The 18,550-nt window shown below is 38.3% G+C and overlaps 1 protein-coding gene across 1 annotated transcript in view; it reads right to left on the bottom strand.

Annotated features, from left to right (window-relative positions):
• Positions 1-18,550, bottom strand: part of Egfl6 (EGF like domain multiple 6) — a 59,219-nt gene that overhangs the window by 27,425 nt on the left and 13,244 nt on the right. Inside the window, exons 2-5 of the mRNA XM_015487961.2 lie at positions 12,385-12,497; positions 7,803-7,895; positions 3,231-3,350; positions 437-556 (exon numbers count right to left, since the gene is read on the bottom strand). Coding sequence (XP_015343447.2) covers positions 437-556; positions 3,231-3,350; positions 7,803-7,895; positions 12,385-12,497 — 446 coding nt within the window. The remainder of the gene's footprint in view (positions 1-436; positions 557-3,230; positions 3,351-7,802; positions 7,896-12,384; positions 12,498-18,550) is intronic.

The following is an 18,550-nucleotide window of genomic DNA, read 5'->3' as shown; positions in this document are numbered from 1 at the left end:
TAGAAGGCATGTTCTTTCTTTGTGAATGTTATAGCAAAAAATACTTTTTTCCAGGAAAATATTAGGTAGAACTTGGAACAAAGCCCAGTGGCCTTTGGGATGTTACTCACTGAATGACAACATATGAGTAGGGGAGTTTCTATCCTATGGTAATTGAAGTGAAATATGCAGGGTGAATGTACTAACATAATATTACCTTTATCCTTTTCCTATTATGGCACTAGGCAACCAGAATACTAGAGAGATGTTCTTTCTAGCATCCCAAAGTATGTTTGAAGTATAAATGGCTAAAAACACCATTTCAGAAATGGACATATATCTGTACTTTTAGAAGCTTGCAATGTCAAGTCAATAAGCTGATTGTGATAAATGAAAAAGTGGGTTTGGGGGGCCAAGGGGTGACGAGTAGAAGTAGAGACAATTCCTGATGTTTTACCTAGACAGACTCTTCCATTTGAAGCCAGGTGGAGACCTGAGGATGGACACAGGCACCGTGGCCCTTCCTCTGTGTCTTCACAGCCATACTGACAGTTTGTCCGGGCACATGTCCTAGAGTCTGAAAAAGTAGAAAAGGATGAGCCTGACTCTCTTGAAATAATAAAACATGCTGATAGAGAAACTATTTTCAAATTCTGAGACATTAAGTATACCATGTAGATTGGCATTGTAGGGCAAATTTCATTATATGGGTCCCAAATGTAGAGCCAGAAGGAATCTGGGCGAGGGTGGTCTCTTGGTGGCCCCTGGGCTGGATCCCAACTATGGTCTGTTTTGTTAGCCAACACATTGAACTTGAATGTAGGTAGGGCATACAGCCCTCATACTACATCTCTCTCTCCTCCTATGTGTGCTCCTGTCACTTCTTTTGTCATTTAGTTGGTCTGTATAGGGTGAAAAGTCACTGTTAACATAGATCTCCCATGCATTTATAGCCTTAATGAGAGTCATTTGAATCATAAGACTTGGTCTTTCAGGTACCTATATTAAAACATGTGTGAGATACAGCTGATCAGCTGCCAGAAAGACATTCTGAATGACCTTTTCTTTTGCCATTCTCACCACTGAGGCTGGAAAGCCAGATACTTGTCTTTTTCCCAGCTTCCTTTGCAGCAAGGAATGGTCATGTGAATCAGTGTGGCCAAAGAAATATAAAGATAAATTCACTGGAGACAGTGGGGCTCCTGGTAAAGATGTTGTCTCATGATAAATGAGACAAACATGAAAGAAGTATTGGTTCTTTGGCATCACCTCTATCCCCTTAGTTTTGCCTACCTTCAATGATATCTGGGGCTGAGGGAACTATATTGTCACTATGAGGTCACAGCATGAGAATAAGATTAATGCTCTGAGGATGGCAGAGACTGAGCAGTTCTGGAATGCTTGCCTCTAACTTTTTTAGTGACTTAGATAATTTCTTTGGATTTTTCTGTCATTTGTCACTAAAAATAATTTATGTCACAAAATGCACTTACCTGATAGGGGTCCAGTTTATATGGATCATGAACGCATGGGGTTAATTCATACTAATGTCTACAACAGGGGAGTACAGTGAGTATACTCCTTCCATTCACCCATCTCCACAAAATGCCAATCACCCAGGACAAGAGAGACTGTAAGAGACCAGGTGGAATAAAACCAGCATCCAGGAGAGAGGTCTGCAGCTACCTGGATACCTTAAGCTATAAACAGGGAGGTACAGGTAGTTCCTAGATATACAGAAATAGAAAGAGGGTACATGGATAGAGGTAATGCAATAGATACCTACTGATTTTTTATTACTCATTTTTGTTTCTTATTTTTCTCTTTAGTCATCTTCTTTTAAACTTAATCTTCAAAATTATCACAATTCTACCTTTCCTTTGAAGGAAAGATATATTTTGGCACTGATAGACCTCTTGTGGAATGTTTCAGAAACATCCATTAGCATATATCTTTTAAAAATAAGAACCAAATAGAACTTTGCCAGAACCTCCTCCCCTCAGCCCTCCCCAAATGGGACCACTATCTAGGCTTTTATAGTGATCACTTAAAATTTTTAAAAAAGATATATGCCTGTGTCTTCTTATAAGAATTCATTAAAGTATGTATTTGTTTCATGTGGGTTTCTGTTTAATTTATAATAATGATTCTTTTTAAAAGACACTTCAAATGACTGGTTTATCCCTTAAGCTTGCTTCCTACAGGAGGATCTGAGTGACTGTTGGTGTGGGGGCACTTTGCCAAAGTGGGAAAGGACAAAGAGGAGCCAAGAGGCAGCGATCTGTGTAGTAGGCAAGATTTTATAACCTTGGGAAAGCCAAGGATGGTGATGGGGGGAGGCGGGGAGTCCAGGTGACTGCAACCATAGGAAGCTGACTGAAGGCATGGGCTCCAGGTTTGCTAGGGTCTACAGAGTGGAGGAAAGAGAGAGGGGGAGAGAGGAGAGGAGGATGGAAGGTAGGCAGGGAGGATGGGTTTGCCTTTCAGCTGCAACTTAAAACCCAAAAAGCTTTTTCCTCTCAATAAGTGAATGGATATAGATTCCTACCCTCCCACAGGACATGAGTTTTCTTTATCACAGAAGGCCTTTTCTTTTCAGGAATGTGAGTCAGAAATGTTTTTCCAAAGAGAGCCACTAATCTTTGGGTGTTGGACAAGGAGCGTGAGAAAGGTAGCTGGTGGGAAGGATTGATGTCCTGAGATGGCATGTAAATTTATCCCCTCCCTAAAACAATATGCTCATTTTGTTTAACATGCTTAGCTTTGTGATGAAACCCAATCCACCCCTGCATATATATAGATACATAGTTATATAATTTATTGTTCCCCCCAGTTAGTCTTTTTATTTATAAAGTAAATGACCAGAAGAGGCAAATCCATAGAGACAGAAAGCAGATAAGCTGCTGCCAAGGGCTGTGAGGAGGGAGAGTGGGGAGTGACTACTAATGGCTAAGGTTTCCTTTTGGGGTGACAAAGATTTTCTGAAACATGATAGTGGTGGTGGTTGTATAGCATTGTGAAGATACTTAAGCCCATCGAATTGTATACTTCAAAAATGGTTAAAATGGTGAATTTCATGTCATGATTTTTTGGTCATAATTTTTATAAAGAAATAAGTGCCCAAAGACGTTTTAGCTTAGGGCGATATTAGAATTTTTTAAAATCAGTCAAGTCAGCCTTTTCCAAAACATTAAATATCAAGAGCCAAGCCTCAAACACTTATTGAGAATAGCCTGGCTGCTCAGACTTACTTGCACAAGTAGCATCTGGCATGAGCATGTGGCCACTGAGGCAGAAGCACTTGTAGCTGCCGTGTGTATTCACACATCTGTGCTGACATGGTCGGGGCTTCCCTCCACATTCATTCACATCTGTAAGGGCAATTAGAAAATGGAGAAAGGTTACCTGAAGCAGGAAACATCCAGGTGGGGAGTACTTGATGCCAATCTTGGGGAGAACAATTGGTTGGCTACCCTGTATTCCACCACTTACTTCTCTCACTATAAAATTCTGTTTTCAAGGCTTGGTGAGGATGTGGGTCAAATGGAAAGACCATTCACCATTGGAAGGAATGTAAATTGGTTAAAGCCCTTAGAAAAACTGGCAGAATGTACTAAAGTTAGATGTAAACAAACTACATCCATGATCTAGCAATTACAGTCCTGGATGTAAAACCCACAGAAATGTGGATTTGTGCTCTCCAAAAAAAATGTACTAAAATGATCATAATAGCACTAGTGTTGGGGTGGTGTATGGCTCACTGCTAGAGAGCTTGCCTACCATGTACACAGCCATGGGTTTGATACTCAGCACCAAAAAATAAAAGATTATTATAAAGCACTAATGTTAATATCCCAAACTGGAATTAACCAAAACACTTCCCAACAGAAGGATAAATGATTTGTATATTCATGTAATGAATACTATATAGCAACGAGACTGAAGAAATGAGAACATCAGGCAATGATGCATGAGTCTCACAAACATGATATTGAGTGGAAGAAGCTGGATACATACATACATACTGTATAATTCCATTTTTGGCAAAAATTAAATAGATGCACTAAACTGTGATAGATGAGGCCAAGATATGGTTTTGTTGGGGTGTAATGTAAGTGACTGGATGGGGCATGAAAGTCCTTCTGGTGGGGCTGTTAACTTTCTGTTTTTTGATCTGGGTGTTTATGAAGATGATGTATTGAGTTATACATCTTGGGTATATGCACAATTCTGTGTATACTACTTGAATAAAAAGTTAGAAATATACAATTTAGATATTTCTGCCTTTCATGCTTTCCCAGGCAACCTATGACAGATGCTGACAGCACAGCCTCATTTCAATTATTATTATTTTGGGTGGCTCCAGACTGACCAAATTGCTTTGGTTCACACAGCTTCTAGAGGGATTCTTGTCAGGAAGTTGTTGATGGTAAGGTCAGAAGACAATGTTTAATCCCATGTAAAGATGTTCACAGGATGTTGTTAAGTGATAAGAGAAGTTTACAAAGCTCTGTGCATACTTTGACTCCAAATTTGTAAAAAGATAAAAAAGAAAACGTGTAAAAAAGAAAAAAAAACCAGGAGGATATGCTATAAATACTAGCCATGGTTGTCATTCTCTAACATTAAAGGTGTCTTCTTTCTTAGTGCTCTCCAATGTTTTCTAAAAAATAGTTTAACCATTAAGAATAGGTACTATTTTGGGGGGCTGGGGATGTGGCTCAGCGGTTTAGCGCTCGCCTAGCACATGCGAGGCCCTGGGTTCAATCCTCAGCACCACATAAAAATAAATAAAAATAAATAAAGATATTGTGTCCAACTACAACTAAAAACTAAATATTAAAAAAGAAAATAGGTACTATCTTTATTAAAATAAAAAAACAATATGGAAAGAAAATAAATCTTTAAAAGGAATCATTAGTAGAGGATCTTCTCTTTGGAAATGTCTTAACTCCCCCAAGGAAGATACAGAAAGAAGGAAACAACTAAGTTCTGTATAAGACAAAAATTCTGCATGGCATTGGTCAAAATGTGCCCTGGAAAAGATAGAAATGATTGTTTTGTTTCTGAAAAGATCCCTATATGGGGATTTCCCAACAGCCTAGCTGAACATTTGAAACTTCCTTCTCCATTGCCCAACCCTTCAACCCTGCCATCTCCCTAATGGATCCTAATGGCTTCCAAAGGGGTATCTGGAAAAAGCTGATTGGACATAATAGAAAACCCAGGAATACCCCATTATTTGGCCCTAACTCAGAGGTGACTCACTTGTCTCTTGGAAGGAACATTTTTGGGAAAGACATCAGTCAAGGGCTGAAGCCTGCCACCACAAATGGATATATGTGGACTTTGATCAGGATTACTTGAGCAGGGAGGCTGTAGGGAAAAGACAGCCCACAAACTGGAGCCAATTGGATCACTCCCTCCATGTTAATATTTTACCAGGACTTGAAATTTAGCATGAAAAATATGGTCTGAATTCCAAATCTCTTGAAAAAGTCTCTTGGTACAAAATCTAAAACATATGGAAAAGCAAATTTTCTGGTATGAAGCCTCTGGTAAGGGACACAGCTGAATTATCACTCATGAGCACATGATTCTTGATGCACCTCTCTCAAGCAGTTCTAAGGAGCACCTTCAGGCCTCTAGCCTCCATGTTGGTGGTAGGACTTAAAGAGATTCAGAGATTCATCTCTGAGGCTGCATGGCTGGCAGCTCAAAAAAGGCTACTTCAGTGTATATAGCTAACCTCTGGGTTAAGCAGCTAGGGTTCGGAATGGTAGAGTAGAGTGTGCCTGTTGCTGAAATGTCACCCTCCCTTCTAGAACCTTGGCAGCCTTTCTTTCCTTCTTTCTTTCTTTCTTTCTTTCTTTCTTTCTTTCTTTCTTTCTTTCTTTCTTTCTTTCTTTCTTTCTTTCTTTCTTTTTTAAATAAATACACGACAACAGTGGACTGCATTACAATCCTTATTACACATATAGAGGACATTTTTTTGTATCTCTGTATATAAAGTATGTTTATGCCAAGTTATGCCATTATATAGATGTACTCTTTTTTTTTCTTAAGGGCAGCTAAACTTGATTTGCTGATCTTTGTTATAGGACAGGGGACACTTTCATAATTATAGCTTGTTTCTTCATGCCAGGGTTTCTCAACCTCTGTTGACATGCCAGATCATTGTTTGATGTATTGCAGGACATTTAGTAGCATCCCTAGGATCCATCCAGTAGATATCAGTAGCACCCCTCACCCACTTGTGACAACCAAAACTGTTTCCAGACATTGCCAGTGTCTCCTAGGTGACAAAATCATCGAGGTGAAACCTCTTGGTCTGCTCCAATTAGGAGATCCCTTGCTCCAATTAGGCATTTTTCTTCACCATAGATTTCTCACCATCAGCACTATTAACATTTCCATCTTCTCACTCTTTGATGTGGGAGCTATCCTGTGCATTGTAGGATGTTTAGCAGCATCCCTGCTCTCGACTCACTTGTATGAATGACAGCTCCAAAACTTGAACTAATTGGATCACTCCCTCAATGTTAATATTTTATTGGGACTTGAAAACTAGCAGGTATGGATTTCTCATTATGTGCAATCATAATTTTTCAATTCCCCCTTTTGAAACAGAGGGTCTGTGAGGAAGATGCTAGAAATATCCCTCCAAATATCTTTAAAAACTGCCAGATATCCCCTGGGGTAAGGCTCCCAGATTTGGTAAATAAAAATACATGATTTTCAGTTGAATTTGAATTGCAGGTAAATGAGTAACACTTTTTTAATATTTATTTTTTAGTTTTCGGTGGACACAATATCTTTATTTTATTTTTATGTGGTGTTGAGGATCGAACCCAGTACCCTGCACATGCCCGGCGAATACGCTACCGCTTGAGCCACATCCTCAACCCGAGTAACACTTTTTTAGTATATGTATATCCCATACAATATTTGGAACATACATGTACTATAAAATTATTTGCTGTTTATCTGAAATTTAATTTTAAGTGGGCATCTGTATTTTATTTGGCAACTCTTCCTGGAGGGCAAAATCACCCAAGTTGAGGACCACTTTTCTAGATATTATAAATAAACACCTTCATGTCTTCAGACAAACAGCCAAACACAAACATCACAGATTGTCTTTTCAAAATGTCTCTATTACAATAAAAATATGTATACTATTTAGTTCAACAATTCCATCTAGACACTTAGCTGACACAAATACTCAAAAGTGCAAGGATGTAGTAAAGTGATGTTTGGTTTAGCAATGTTTGCAATGAAGAAAATTGGATACAATGTAAGTAATAATGGTTAAATGAAGCATTTATTTCATAGATGATAAAAATATTCACTTTAAGTACTGGGATAGGGCCTTAACAAGTATGAAGTAGCTTTGCAAATGCTGACAGGTAAAGATGCCCATGAGAAATACTTGCATTTTTGCAGTTAGCAAAGGACTCTGAGGAACTAGATCAAACTGTTAACTATGGTTATAATAAGGATTATGGGTAGAGACTCTTAATTTTTAATTTACGACCTTTTGCATTGTTGGAGTTCTTAAGAATAAAAAACAAACATTACTCAGGTAGTTTAAAAACATAATAAAATTCTGTATTTTAAAAAAGCATTTTATTGGGTACTTGACAAAGATATCAGAAGTTTTACATTTATCGAGGAGAAATGATTGGCTGAAGAATCTCATCCTGAAATCACATTCATTTAAAGATTCAACTAAAATAACCTAAGAAATCCTATGTACCATATTTCATTGCAACCCCACTGCTGATGGAATTTGTACTACAATCTTGGGTTGTTTTACTGACCTTGGCTGCAGGTTTTCCCGGTGTATCCTGGAAAGCATCTACATTTGTTTGGTCCCACGCATTCACCAAACTTGCATCCTGGTTCACATGTAGCTGTGAAGGAAAAAGATGTCCTGACCATAACATAACAGAAGCTGACACGGTGAAATGTGTATGTCAAATTCAGTTACCTTCTGCTTGGCAGAAAACTTCTTGGGGACACATACAGGGTGATCTGCCCCCTCTCTCATTTGTTTTTACCTCTCAGATACTGGACAGAGTTTCCTTGTGATCAAGATCAACCCTCAAAGCTACCATCTGACAAATGCAAATTTATTGTGCTCATTTGCTTAGCAGCTGCCATGTCTCCAGTCGTACTCAAAGAAACACAAAGTCACCAGGACCATAGCCATAGTTTTACATGTCAACACAAAACATTTAATAAAAGAAGAGTAATATTTGCACTGGAAGAGACCCCACAGGAATCCTGGGGCAAGTGCCAAGGTTCCTTCCCTTTTGACTCTGGCCTATTCCCATCCCATCTCCTTCATATTTTCTTTCCTGTTTTTCTTTTGAATGATCAAATTCTACTAGGAGCTCAGGAAATAGCCTTGGTATGAAAGAATTACTCAGCAATTGCCTGTGAATGTTACTTACTTCTCTGCCCACTCATTCCCCAGCTCATAGTAGGTCTACCTCTAAGCAAGCCTGTTCCTAAAGATCCCAGAATCTTTAACCAGAGACCCTATATTTTATTAATGTCACCATTTTCCTAGTTACCTAGACCCAAATCTCAGACTTCTTCTGTTTTTTTTTTGTCCCCAACCCAATCAATCATTCTACTACCAATTCATTAACTGAACAAATATTCACCCAGGTAATGGAGACCACATTGCCTGCAGACACCTGGGATATCATGTAGGACTCTCTCTCCTTGCTTTCCCCATGATGATCTGATATTAGTGCCTCACCAATGTAGGGGTCTAACAGCTTATTTTCTTGGCAGCAAAATCCCCTGGTTCAATCAATACTCTGGAGCTCCCTGTGAGATCAGTAAAAAGCTAGAATTCTCTTGAAAAGCACATCTCTACCTAACTTCTTCCCCTGCTCTCTTACTCACCTATAGATTTCTCCTCAGAACACCCAGCAATGGGATACTTATACAAAAATCTACCATGATCTGTCATGCATCTTTTTTTCAGTCTTAGTTTAGATGTAAGCATCACTGTGGCCAAACTAGATTGTATACCATTTGCTTTCTGCCCCTTTCTACCACTGTCACCCCCCCTGGGGGGCCCTTCAATCTTCCCTATCCTTCAAAGGTCACTACTTCCAGAAGCCTTCACAAATTTCTCCAGCCATATGAGAACTTCAATCTAACTTTGAGAACTCCATGGAAGTTTGGCAGGCATCACCTGTGCAATTCATTTGTCTTTGTTTTATTAAAAAATTAGGCATTATTTGACTTTGTCCTTAATTTCTGTCTATTACTTGATTTTTAAGTGCCTTCAGGACAGGGACTTAATAATCATTCATTGTTGTTTCTCCTACAGCATTTGATATAGTGCTGTGAACATGCTACACATGCAAATATTTTTGAATAACGAATGAAGTCATAGGTGTAGACCTTTTAACAGGAGAACATTTTATAGCCTTGAACAAATAATTGAGAAGATAGGGGAACAATGCTTCCCCAGCAAAGTTTTTCTACTTTTACAGTCAAAAGAGAGAGATTTTAATTTCCAGTGTCTATTTTGTTATGGATATGTACTTGGTGATGCAGCTTTAAGTTCAGATGTTAGAAAAATAAATCTTTTATTTTTTTTAAGCCCTGAAGACCTCTGATTGTTCCCTGGAAACTGATTTCCAATGTGATCCAGACAGGAAAGTCCAGGACAAATGCCAAATAGCACATAGGAGGAATGGTGAATAATACCCTTGCTCTAAGGTCAAAGCTTCAGAAAGATGTTTTCAATTTACAGTAACTGTGGATTTGTGATTTGAATGGCCAATCCACACAGCAAAGGGAAACTTAGTTTATGTCTGAAATGGCCAGAAATTGAAGCATGCTTTACACAAAGTGAAACTCTCTTGTTCAGTTCTCCCCAAAACTCCTCCATCTGCAGCTTTTCATTAGGGATTTGTTTATGAACAACTCTTTATTCCATCTCTCCACAGTGACATATATTTTAAGGTTAATGATATGTAGTTGATCTCAGACCCTCCCCTGGGAGCAGATTTAGACAGGCCAGAGGCCAAGAGCTGGGAAGCTCCAGCATGCATGGAGATAGGGTTTGAGAGAAACAAAGGGAAAACAAATAGATGGAGGAGAAGGCCTGTGCAGATTGGAACTAGGGTCTGACTCTGCTTGTTTGGGCAGATTGATGTGTGCTCTTTTAACTGTGCAGCCCAAACTCTGGCTTAGAAATTAGAAACCCATCAATGGAGGACTAACTTCCTGTGTTATTTTGTGCTTCTAGGAGCATACAGCTTTACCATCAAGAGGAACCATGCAAATTGGAAAAAAAATATGATGCATATTTTTAGGTAAAAATATCATTGCTGGGCTGGGGCTGCAGCTCAGCAGCAGAGCACTTGCCTAGCATGTGTGAGGCACTGGGTTTGATTCTCAGCACCACATTAAAAAAATTAAATAAAATAAAGGCATGTTGTCCTTCTACAACTATAAAAAATAGAAAGAAATCATGGCAATTTAAAACTCAGACATTTGACTGGGGCAGTTAAGGTACCAACAATCTTTTCAGCTTGCAATATTTGTATATTGAACATTTTGCTTAAATCTTCTGTGCTTGATCTTTGCACACCGTGGTTTAAATTCTTTCATTCCTGTGGTATAGAGTCCACTAAAGCATTGAGAATGTGATTGTCTGTGCACATTGTGGACAAACCGCTCTGAACCAGTTAAAGCAAAGCCCTTCCAGAATGCTAAAGCTTTCTCTAATTTATTCACCACTGACGTGCTGTGTCTTACAAGTTTTATGGCAGTAAGTTCTGAGGTTCATGCAACTGTAAGAAAGATTCCAAATCATGTGTGTCACATGGTTTTTGCCCTTTCTACCTGACTGACTTCAAATAAAAATGTGTTATGTTGTGTCTAGAAAAAGAATAAAGCTGCATTTAATCTTCTTATCATGGGTACTTTAATAGACAGAAGTCGATAGTAATTTATGAGGTATATTCCATGTGTACCAGGTAATAAGCAAACCTTTTAATGCTTACTCTTTGTATCCTCTGAGGCAGGTACTACTCTCTCCATGTTGCAGAGGAGAAAATGAAGCCTTAGTGAGCTTACCTACCTTGCCCAAGATCACCCATGTTAGTCTAGTTCACAATATCCTTGATCATGACAATATAAACCAACCAAAGTGAGGATCTATCCACCCTTTTAATTGACACAGGTCCCACAGTATGCTCTAGCTTCTTTTTTCTGAGTAGGCAATGATGATCATTTTTCTATCATTTTCATGCTCTTGCCATCTCATCCCATGGGAACCACAATGATGGAAGGTTTTATATAATATAGAACATGTGGGAGCACTATCATTGTCCTCCATTGTTCCATGGATAAATATTATCAAGTCCTTCCCGCACCTATAGTCAATCTATATATTTTTGCAACAGCTAGAGAGGAGGAGATTGGTGCATGGACAGACCAGCAAGAAGAAGGTAGCATTGTTATTCCTACAAATAGCTAACATTTTAATGCTTTTACCGGGCATACAGCCATGCTATTATCCCACTTAGCAGATGAAGGACTGAGGCTCAGGCATTTTCCACCTGCTCAGGGATGGTAAGACCAGATTCTTACCCTGCATCCCTGTTCAGAAAGTTAGCTAGGAGGTATATAGATTTGATCCCTCTATACTGCAACTCATAGTCTTTGTGGCAAGTCATGTAAAATACAGAACAAGACAAAACTCTGTGATTGTCTCTGTCCTCCCCAAACCTCTTGAAATTATCAAAGGCTTCTCTCAGAGTTCTTAACATGTTGTCTTTGAAACAATGTGTGAGGCAAATTATGGTTTAGTTTTCAATTTGTATAAGAGTATCAGAAAAATACTTAGAATTGTTGCATATATGCATGCATTTATTGCAGTTGTTTAGAAACTAGCCTTATAAAATTTAAAAATGTAAGTAACAAGTCTATAAGGTAAAGGGTTTACTTTTCTGTGGCTAAAACCTACTGATTGAGTGGTTAATATTTAAAAAATTTATTTCATTAGAAATCAGTTGGAAAAATTTGTAATTAGAAGAAGAAATCAATTAGCCTGTTTTTGCCCATCTCAGTTTCTCCACATTAAACAAAACTAAAACAGAAATAAACAACCCAGTTATACTTACTAAGGTAGTAGCAAAAATAATTGACCAGAGAGTCTCCTAAGATAAACATGTCTAGTGTGACAATATTGGCCACATCCCAGATGGGAAGAGATCTCACTGGGGACTTTGAGTATTGGTAGTTATCCATGTTCCTACCCTGGGGAATTCACTGGCAATTTTGTGTCAGCCTGTGGTATCACAGATTAAAAACCTAAGGATACTGATCTGAGTGTAGTGTGAGCTGAGATTTTATAAAATTTACCTTCACAGACTCCTTGGCTGTTCCTTTTCCAGCCATAGCAGCAGGCCAGTTTAGTTCCATAGTGACAGACCCCAGGCTGGCGTGCCAATGTTGACAACCCATGATCCCTTGGACTGTGGATAAAGAGCCACATGTTAGTATTGAAAAACCAGAAAAGGCAACAGAAACTCTTCCCTGCTCCTAAAGGAACTGGAGAAATGTCAAGAACCTGGTTCATTTCTTTTTTTTTTTTCTTTTTTTTCTGGTTCATTTCAACAGACATGAGGAAGTGCTAAATTCCACTTTGAAAACCTGAATTTTGGGGTTGGCAGCCTCTGCTATCATCCCTCACCAGACTTCTCCAATAGTTTTGTCTGTTTCCTTCTTCCCCAGCATTACATAATCTTTAAAGCTAGGGCACATAAAAATGACCCCAAATGTATGTTTTTGAACCTGGTAGAGTGACCCAAAAATGTATGTTTTTTTAACCTGGTAGAGTGCCACATCTCAAATTTGTTCTGTATGGGCACAGTGGCTATCCAGTTCTGGGGCTGTTTCAGTGCTGAGTGTGATAATGTGGCTCACTGGCTGTGTGGCTTTAGTGCATACGAGAGCTCAGCACTTTTACCTCATTGGCCACCTGGGAACTCCTGAACAGACTGGAATCACTGCACACTATGGACAGTTAAGAGCTAGAGATTTTTCCATTAAGCCCTCTCATGTTACAGAGGCAGAAACTCCTGCCCATTTGAGTAGATCCCCAGTAGAGCCAGCTGTTGGGGACTCTAGCCGAGGGTTTGTTCTCATCCCACATGGCCTCCTGGAAGTACAATTTGCTAAACTCTTTAACTATGGAGGAGAAGTCATCAAATGTTTACTGTTTATTGGCCAGATGGTCAGTATTTTAGGTTTTGTGGGCCTTGAAGTCCCTGTCCAGGAGGAAAAGCAGCTATAGGCAATAGTAAACAGATGGGCATAACTGTTCCAATAACATTTCATTTATGGACACTGATGTTCAAATTTAACATGGTTTTCATGTGCCATACATACATAGTATTCTTTTGATTCATCATCAACCATTTAAAATATGAAAACTGGTCTTAGCTCATGAGTTGTGTAAAAATGGGGCCACTCTGCCTTGGTCTGCAGATTGTAGTTTCTGATCCCTGATTTAGAGCCCTGAAAGAGTGAGCTCCCTGTCCCCTGGTAGTGTAACCAGTGAGGAAGTTCCTTGCACACTTACCTATTTAACTGTCTTGGCATTGGGCAGGGTTGCTATCAAGACTAGAAAAGAAGACTTCCATTACATATTTTGTGGAGGGCTGGCTATATTTGATATTTCTCAGAAATATTTAAAACACTGTAAAATGTTTCCTGGGTTCTTTAATCAGATAAGGAATGTACATTTTACCATGTGCTTTCTGTGACAGGACTTTTATGCCAGTTAATAATATCTTAGTCATGGTCAGACAGTTAAACAAGCTTATAGAATTCCCTCATAGTCTGCCTTTCCTACAAATTAGTTTCTCAGTTAAGAGCTACAAAGATATGGTTTGGGATATTTTATTAACTGACAGCACAAATTATAAGGTTCACTTTATTATTTACTTCTTTTTGAAGGGAACTTTTAAAAGTTTTTAAATGGAATTCATAAATCATTCACTCAACCACTTAGCATACAGTTTCTCAACATTTTACATGACTGTTATTTTGGGCCAGATAATTCTTCATTGTTGGGAGCTGTCCTGTGCATTGTAGGTCATTAAGCAGCATCCCTGTTCTCTATCTATAGGTGTCAATAGCATATACCTTCCAGTTTTGACAATCAAAGATGTCTCCAGACATTGCCAAATATTACCTGGAAGGCAAATTTTTCTTCCAGCAAGTACTCTTACTTTAAAATAAACACCCATTAAATATTTGCTTTTTTCTAAGCATTGACTTAGGCACATGGAATGTAGCAATGAGAAAGGGAGCTAGGCTTGCTCTCTTATGTTTGTGGTGTTGTACACTACAATATAGGGCACCATAGTAGGTATCATTACAATGCTTTTAGAAAGAGTTGCTTTATTTTATTTTTTTTCAGTGGTGGGGATAGAACACAAGGCCTTGCACCATGTCAGGTAAGTATTCTGTCACTGAGCTCTATCCCCCAACCCTGCCAAAGAGCTTTGACTGAGAAATAATGCAGCCATCTGTCACAATCTAATCTGTGTATTACAATTCTACAAGGGACACTACAATCTTGACCTACAATCTGCAGATAACTATGTCCAAAGAAGAACCAAGGAATGTGAGCTGAGTAAATGAGTACTAGGCTAAGGACTATGAAGTCCTTAAGATTTTTTTTTATTTTACCATTAAAAAAATTGGGATATAAAATTTGCGATTTGAAAATGTATGCTTCAGTGAATTTTAGTATTCTTACTATGTTATACATCCACCAGTACTATTTAATTCCAGTACATTTACATTACTTCAACAAGAACCAATTCTAATTCCCCCCGTCCTGCCATCCCTTGATAACCAAAAATCTACTTTTTATCTCTGGATTTTTCTATTTTGAACATTTCAGATAAGCAAAATCATACAACATGTGGGGTTTTTTTGTGCTTAATTTCTTTAATGAAACATGTTTTGAAGGGAACTTTGAAAGTTTGTGTTGTAGTACATAATAAGAATTTGCTCCTTTTATTGCTAAATAATATTCCACTGAATAGAAATAACATATATTGTTTATCAATTGTCAGTTGATGGATATTTGGGTGGTTTCCAGCTTTGGCCATTATGAGTAATGTTACTATGAGTGTAGGTATACATTTTTCTGTGGAAATAGATTTCATTTGTCTTGGTTATACACTTAAGAGAGGAATTGCTGAGACATATGGTACAATGGATGGAAAAATTGTGTCTCCAGAATTCTATATGTTGAAACTCTAATCCCAATGTGATGGTACTTGGAGGTGGGGCCTTTGGGATCTAATTAGACCTTTGGGGTCTAATTAGAGTAGAGCCTCATGAATGGTATTAGTGTCCTTAAAAGAGGCAAGAATGGCTAGCTAGCTTGAGAAGTCTACAACCTTGGAGAGAGCCCTCACCCAAACCTGACCATGCTGGCACTCAGATCTTGAACCTCCAGCCTCCAGAACTGTGAGAAATTTATTTATGTTGTTTATAATCCACACAGTCTATGGCAATTAATTGTAGCAACTTGAACTAAGACATATGGTAATTGTATATTTAAATTTGTGGAACTCTCAGACTGCTTTTCAAGATGATTGTATCATTTCATATTGTACCAGCAGTGTAAGAGAGTTTTAATTTCTCCATATACTCTACAGTACGTACTATTCATTTTTTAAAGTTATAGCCATCCTTATGAGAAGGGGTATCTTGTGATTTTGATTTGCATTTTCTTTTGATGGCTAATGAATGGAGCATCTTTCTTGTGTTTAAGGGCCATTGTATGTTTTCTTGGGAGAAATGTCCATTCAGGTCTTTTTTTTTAAAAATTTTTTATTGTTGGTTGTTCAAAACATTACAAATTTCTTGATATATCATATTTCACACTTTGATTCAAGTGGGTTATGAACTCCCATTTTTACCCCATATACAGATTGCAGAATTACATCAGTTACACATCCATTGATTTACATATTGCCATACTAGTTCCATTCAGGTCTTTTGCCCATTTTTGATTGGATTACTTGACTTAATGGCTTTAAGATTAGAACACGAGATTGAAATTAGTTGGTAAAACCAACTATTCCATACCTCGATGAACAAGGTAATGTAACTTTTTCTTATTCTGCAAGCAACCCATCCACAAATTGAGTACTCAGAGAGTCCATTTCTTAACTACACATGTCTGTAATAAACCTTAATAATGCAGCAAAACCCATTTTCACTTCTTATTTTAATAACACAAAGCTAATGTTTGGGGAGCAAAATGAATGGTGGAACTATCTATCTGGGAAAGAGGAGGAAGGTGTCACATGGAGGTGACATTTGAGCTGGACTTAAAAAGAAAACATGGGAAACAAGAAAGTTGTATAGGAGAAAATTCTGCCTATGTGATTTTTATTCCATATTTCTTATAAGAAATGTGGGATTCAGTTAATTAGATTTTAATCTAGCAACAAAATCTTAGAGATTACTTCTCAACTTCTTAACTGCAGGCTTGCAAGCAATATGCTGTACAGTACCAATAGGAAGGGCCTTACCTATTTCCTGATGTCAAAAAAGCCAGTGTAATCCTTAATGGGCATTGATATATATTGATCATTGTGCTAGGTTCTGGGGATACAGAGGTGAACTTGGAATACAGGGTCCCTGACTTATAAACTTTTAGGCAAGGGAGTAGGAGTAATAATGTCACTAAACATAGTCTAATACAGAAGCTTAAAGTAAGGAAACATAATACATTATAGGGGTCTGAGGTGTTCTCCTTGAGGGTGCAACTTTTAAATGAGACTTAAGGTGAACAGAAGTCAACCGCATGAAGTAAAAGAAAGAATATTATTAGCAGAGAGAACAGAATGACTATAGACTAAGACATAAGGGATGTCAGGCTTATGCTTGAAGAATCCATAGAAGACCAGAGGACTAGAGCAAAAAGAGAGCTGGTAGGGGATGAGCTGAAAGAGGTGGGCAGCAGCTATGTCATAGAGGGTCTTGTGAGTCAAATTAGAGTCATGGGGCTTATATACTAATGGCACAGCTCTGAAGGGTTATAAGTAACAAGGTTATTTGATAAGATTTTCCTTTAGAAAAACATCATGGCAGGAGTCTGGAAAATAGACTGGAGGGAGGAAAAAAATGGAAGTGGGTATACCAGTTGTTTCAAAAGATAGAATCTGGTTGCTTGGACTGGAGTAGGAGAGGTGGAGGTAGGGAGAAATGGATGGATTCCCAGTAGAACCAAAATACCTGGTAAGGGATTAGGGTCATTCATTCATCCAACAACTATTATTGAATATCTACAATGTATCAGGCACTGGGATAACTTCCAGAGGTTCATCATCAACTAAGAGGGGAATATGATCTCTGAACTCATGGAACATCAGTTGGATGTGAAGTATGAGAAGAACAAACCATCAGGTAAATGGCATGAGACATTTCTGGAATGAGGACTATGGATGGAGGAACATATTAGCAAATAGGGTAAATGCTGAGTTGTCTTTGGCACATGTTGATTTTGAGTGCTCATTAGGCAGATAAGACATTGAATAGAAAGTTTGATATTTGGGCTAGAAGTCTAGGAAGCGGGACTCAAATTGGGAATCATTTTCAGGTAAAGGAGTGGATGTAATATAAGAGGAGGCTTAGGGCACAGACATAAGGAAATCAGCATATAAGAGGTGGGTCAAGGAAAAGGATGGTCCAGAAAGAGACCTAGGCAATGCTCAGAGGAACACCAAGTTAGTACAGTGCCAGGAAAGGAAAATGAGGGGATTGTTTCTAGAAAGAGTTGAGGAGCAACTCTGGATGTTGAGAAGTTATGTAACTTGATGGTTAAGACTTCAGTTTACTTCCTGGGCTTGAATTCTGGCTCTACATATATTAACTCTGTGACCTTCAGCAAGTTACATCATCTTTCTATGCCTGAGCTATCTCATTTCTAAATGGGGATAACAAAAACATTTACATTAAGGGTATTTGTGGTAATGAAATGATTTAATATTTAATATTTAATAAAGGGCTCTGAACAGTGACTAAAATAGTAAAGGCTCCCTAACTGATTGCTTTTATCAGTACTACTAGTAGGATCAGTATTAGTAGATGTGTTGACTTTAGAGAAGAGCCACATTTCCCACAGAAGGGCCTGCTGCAGTATTTTTGACATACTCTGGCATTGGTGGGAGCATCCTGTAGGATTTGTAGCCCCACTTAAAAGTGGTGAGGGATTTCCAAGAGCAGTGTAATTAGGGGCCTTTGGTCAATAATACTCCCTGCCTATGAGGCACATTCTCATGGATGTCATGGTTTCCATGTGATTTAGGTTTTTAAAAATGTCTACAGGAACCAATTTTCACTGTAAGAGGAGAGTACCACATAATTTCACCTTAAGGAAAGTGACCTTAGATATTATTCAGCTATAACATAACTACTTACACATGAAGAAACTAAGGCCAAGAAAGACTAAATATTTCATCAGTATCAAAAGCTAGAAGAGAACAAATTTTAC

Source organism: Marmota marmota, unplaced genomic scaffold, assembly GCF_001458135.2.
Source record: "Marmota marmota marmota unplaced genomic scaffold, marMar, whole genome shotgun sequence".
NCBI classification, from domain to species: Eukaryota; Metazoa; Chordata; class Mammalia; order Rodentia; family Sciuridae; genus Marmota; species Marmota marmota.
Note: the sequence above shows the minus strand (reverse complement) of the source record. Positions and strands in the feature narration are given on the sequence as shown.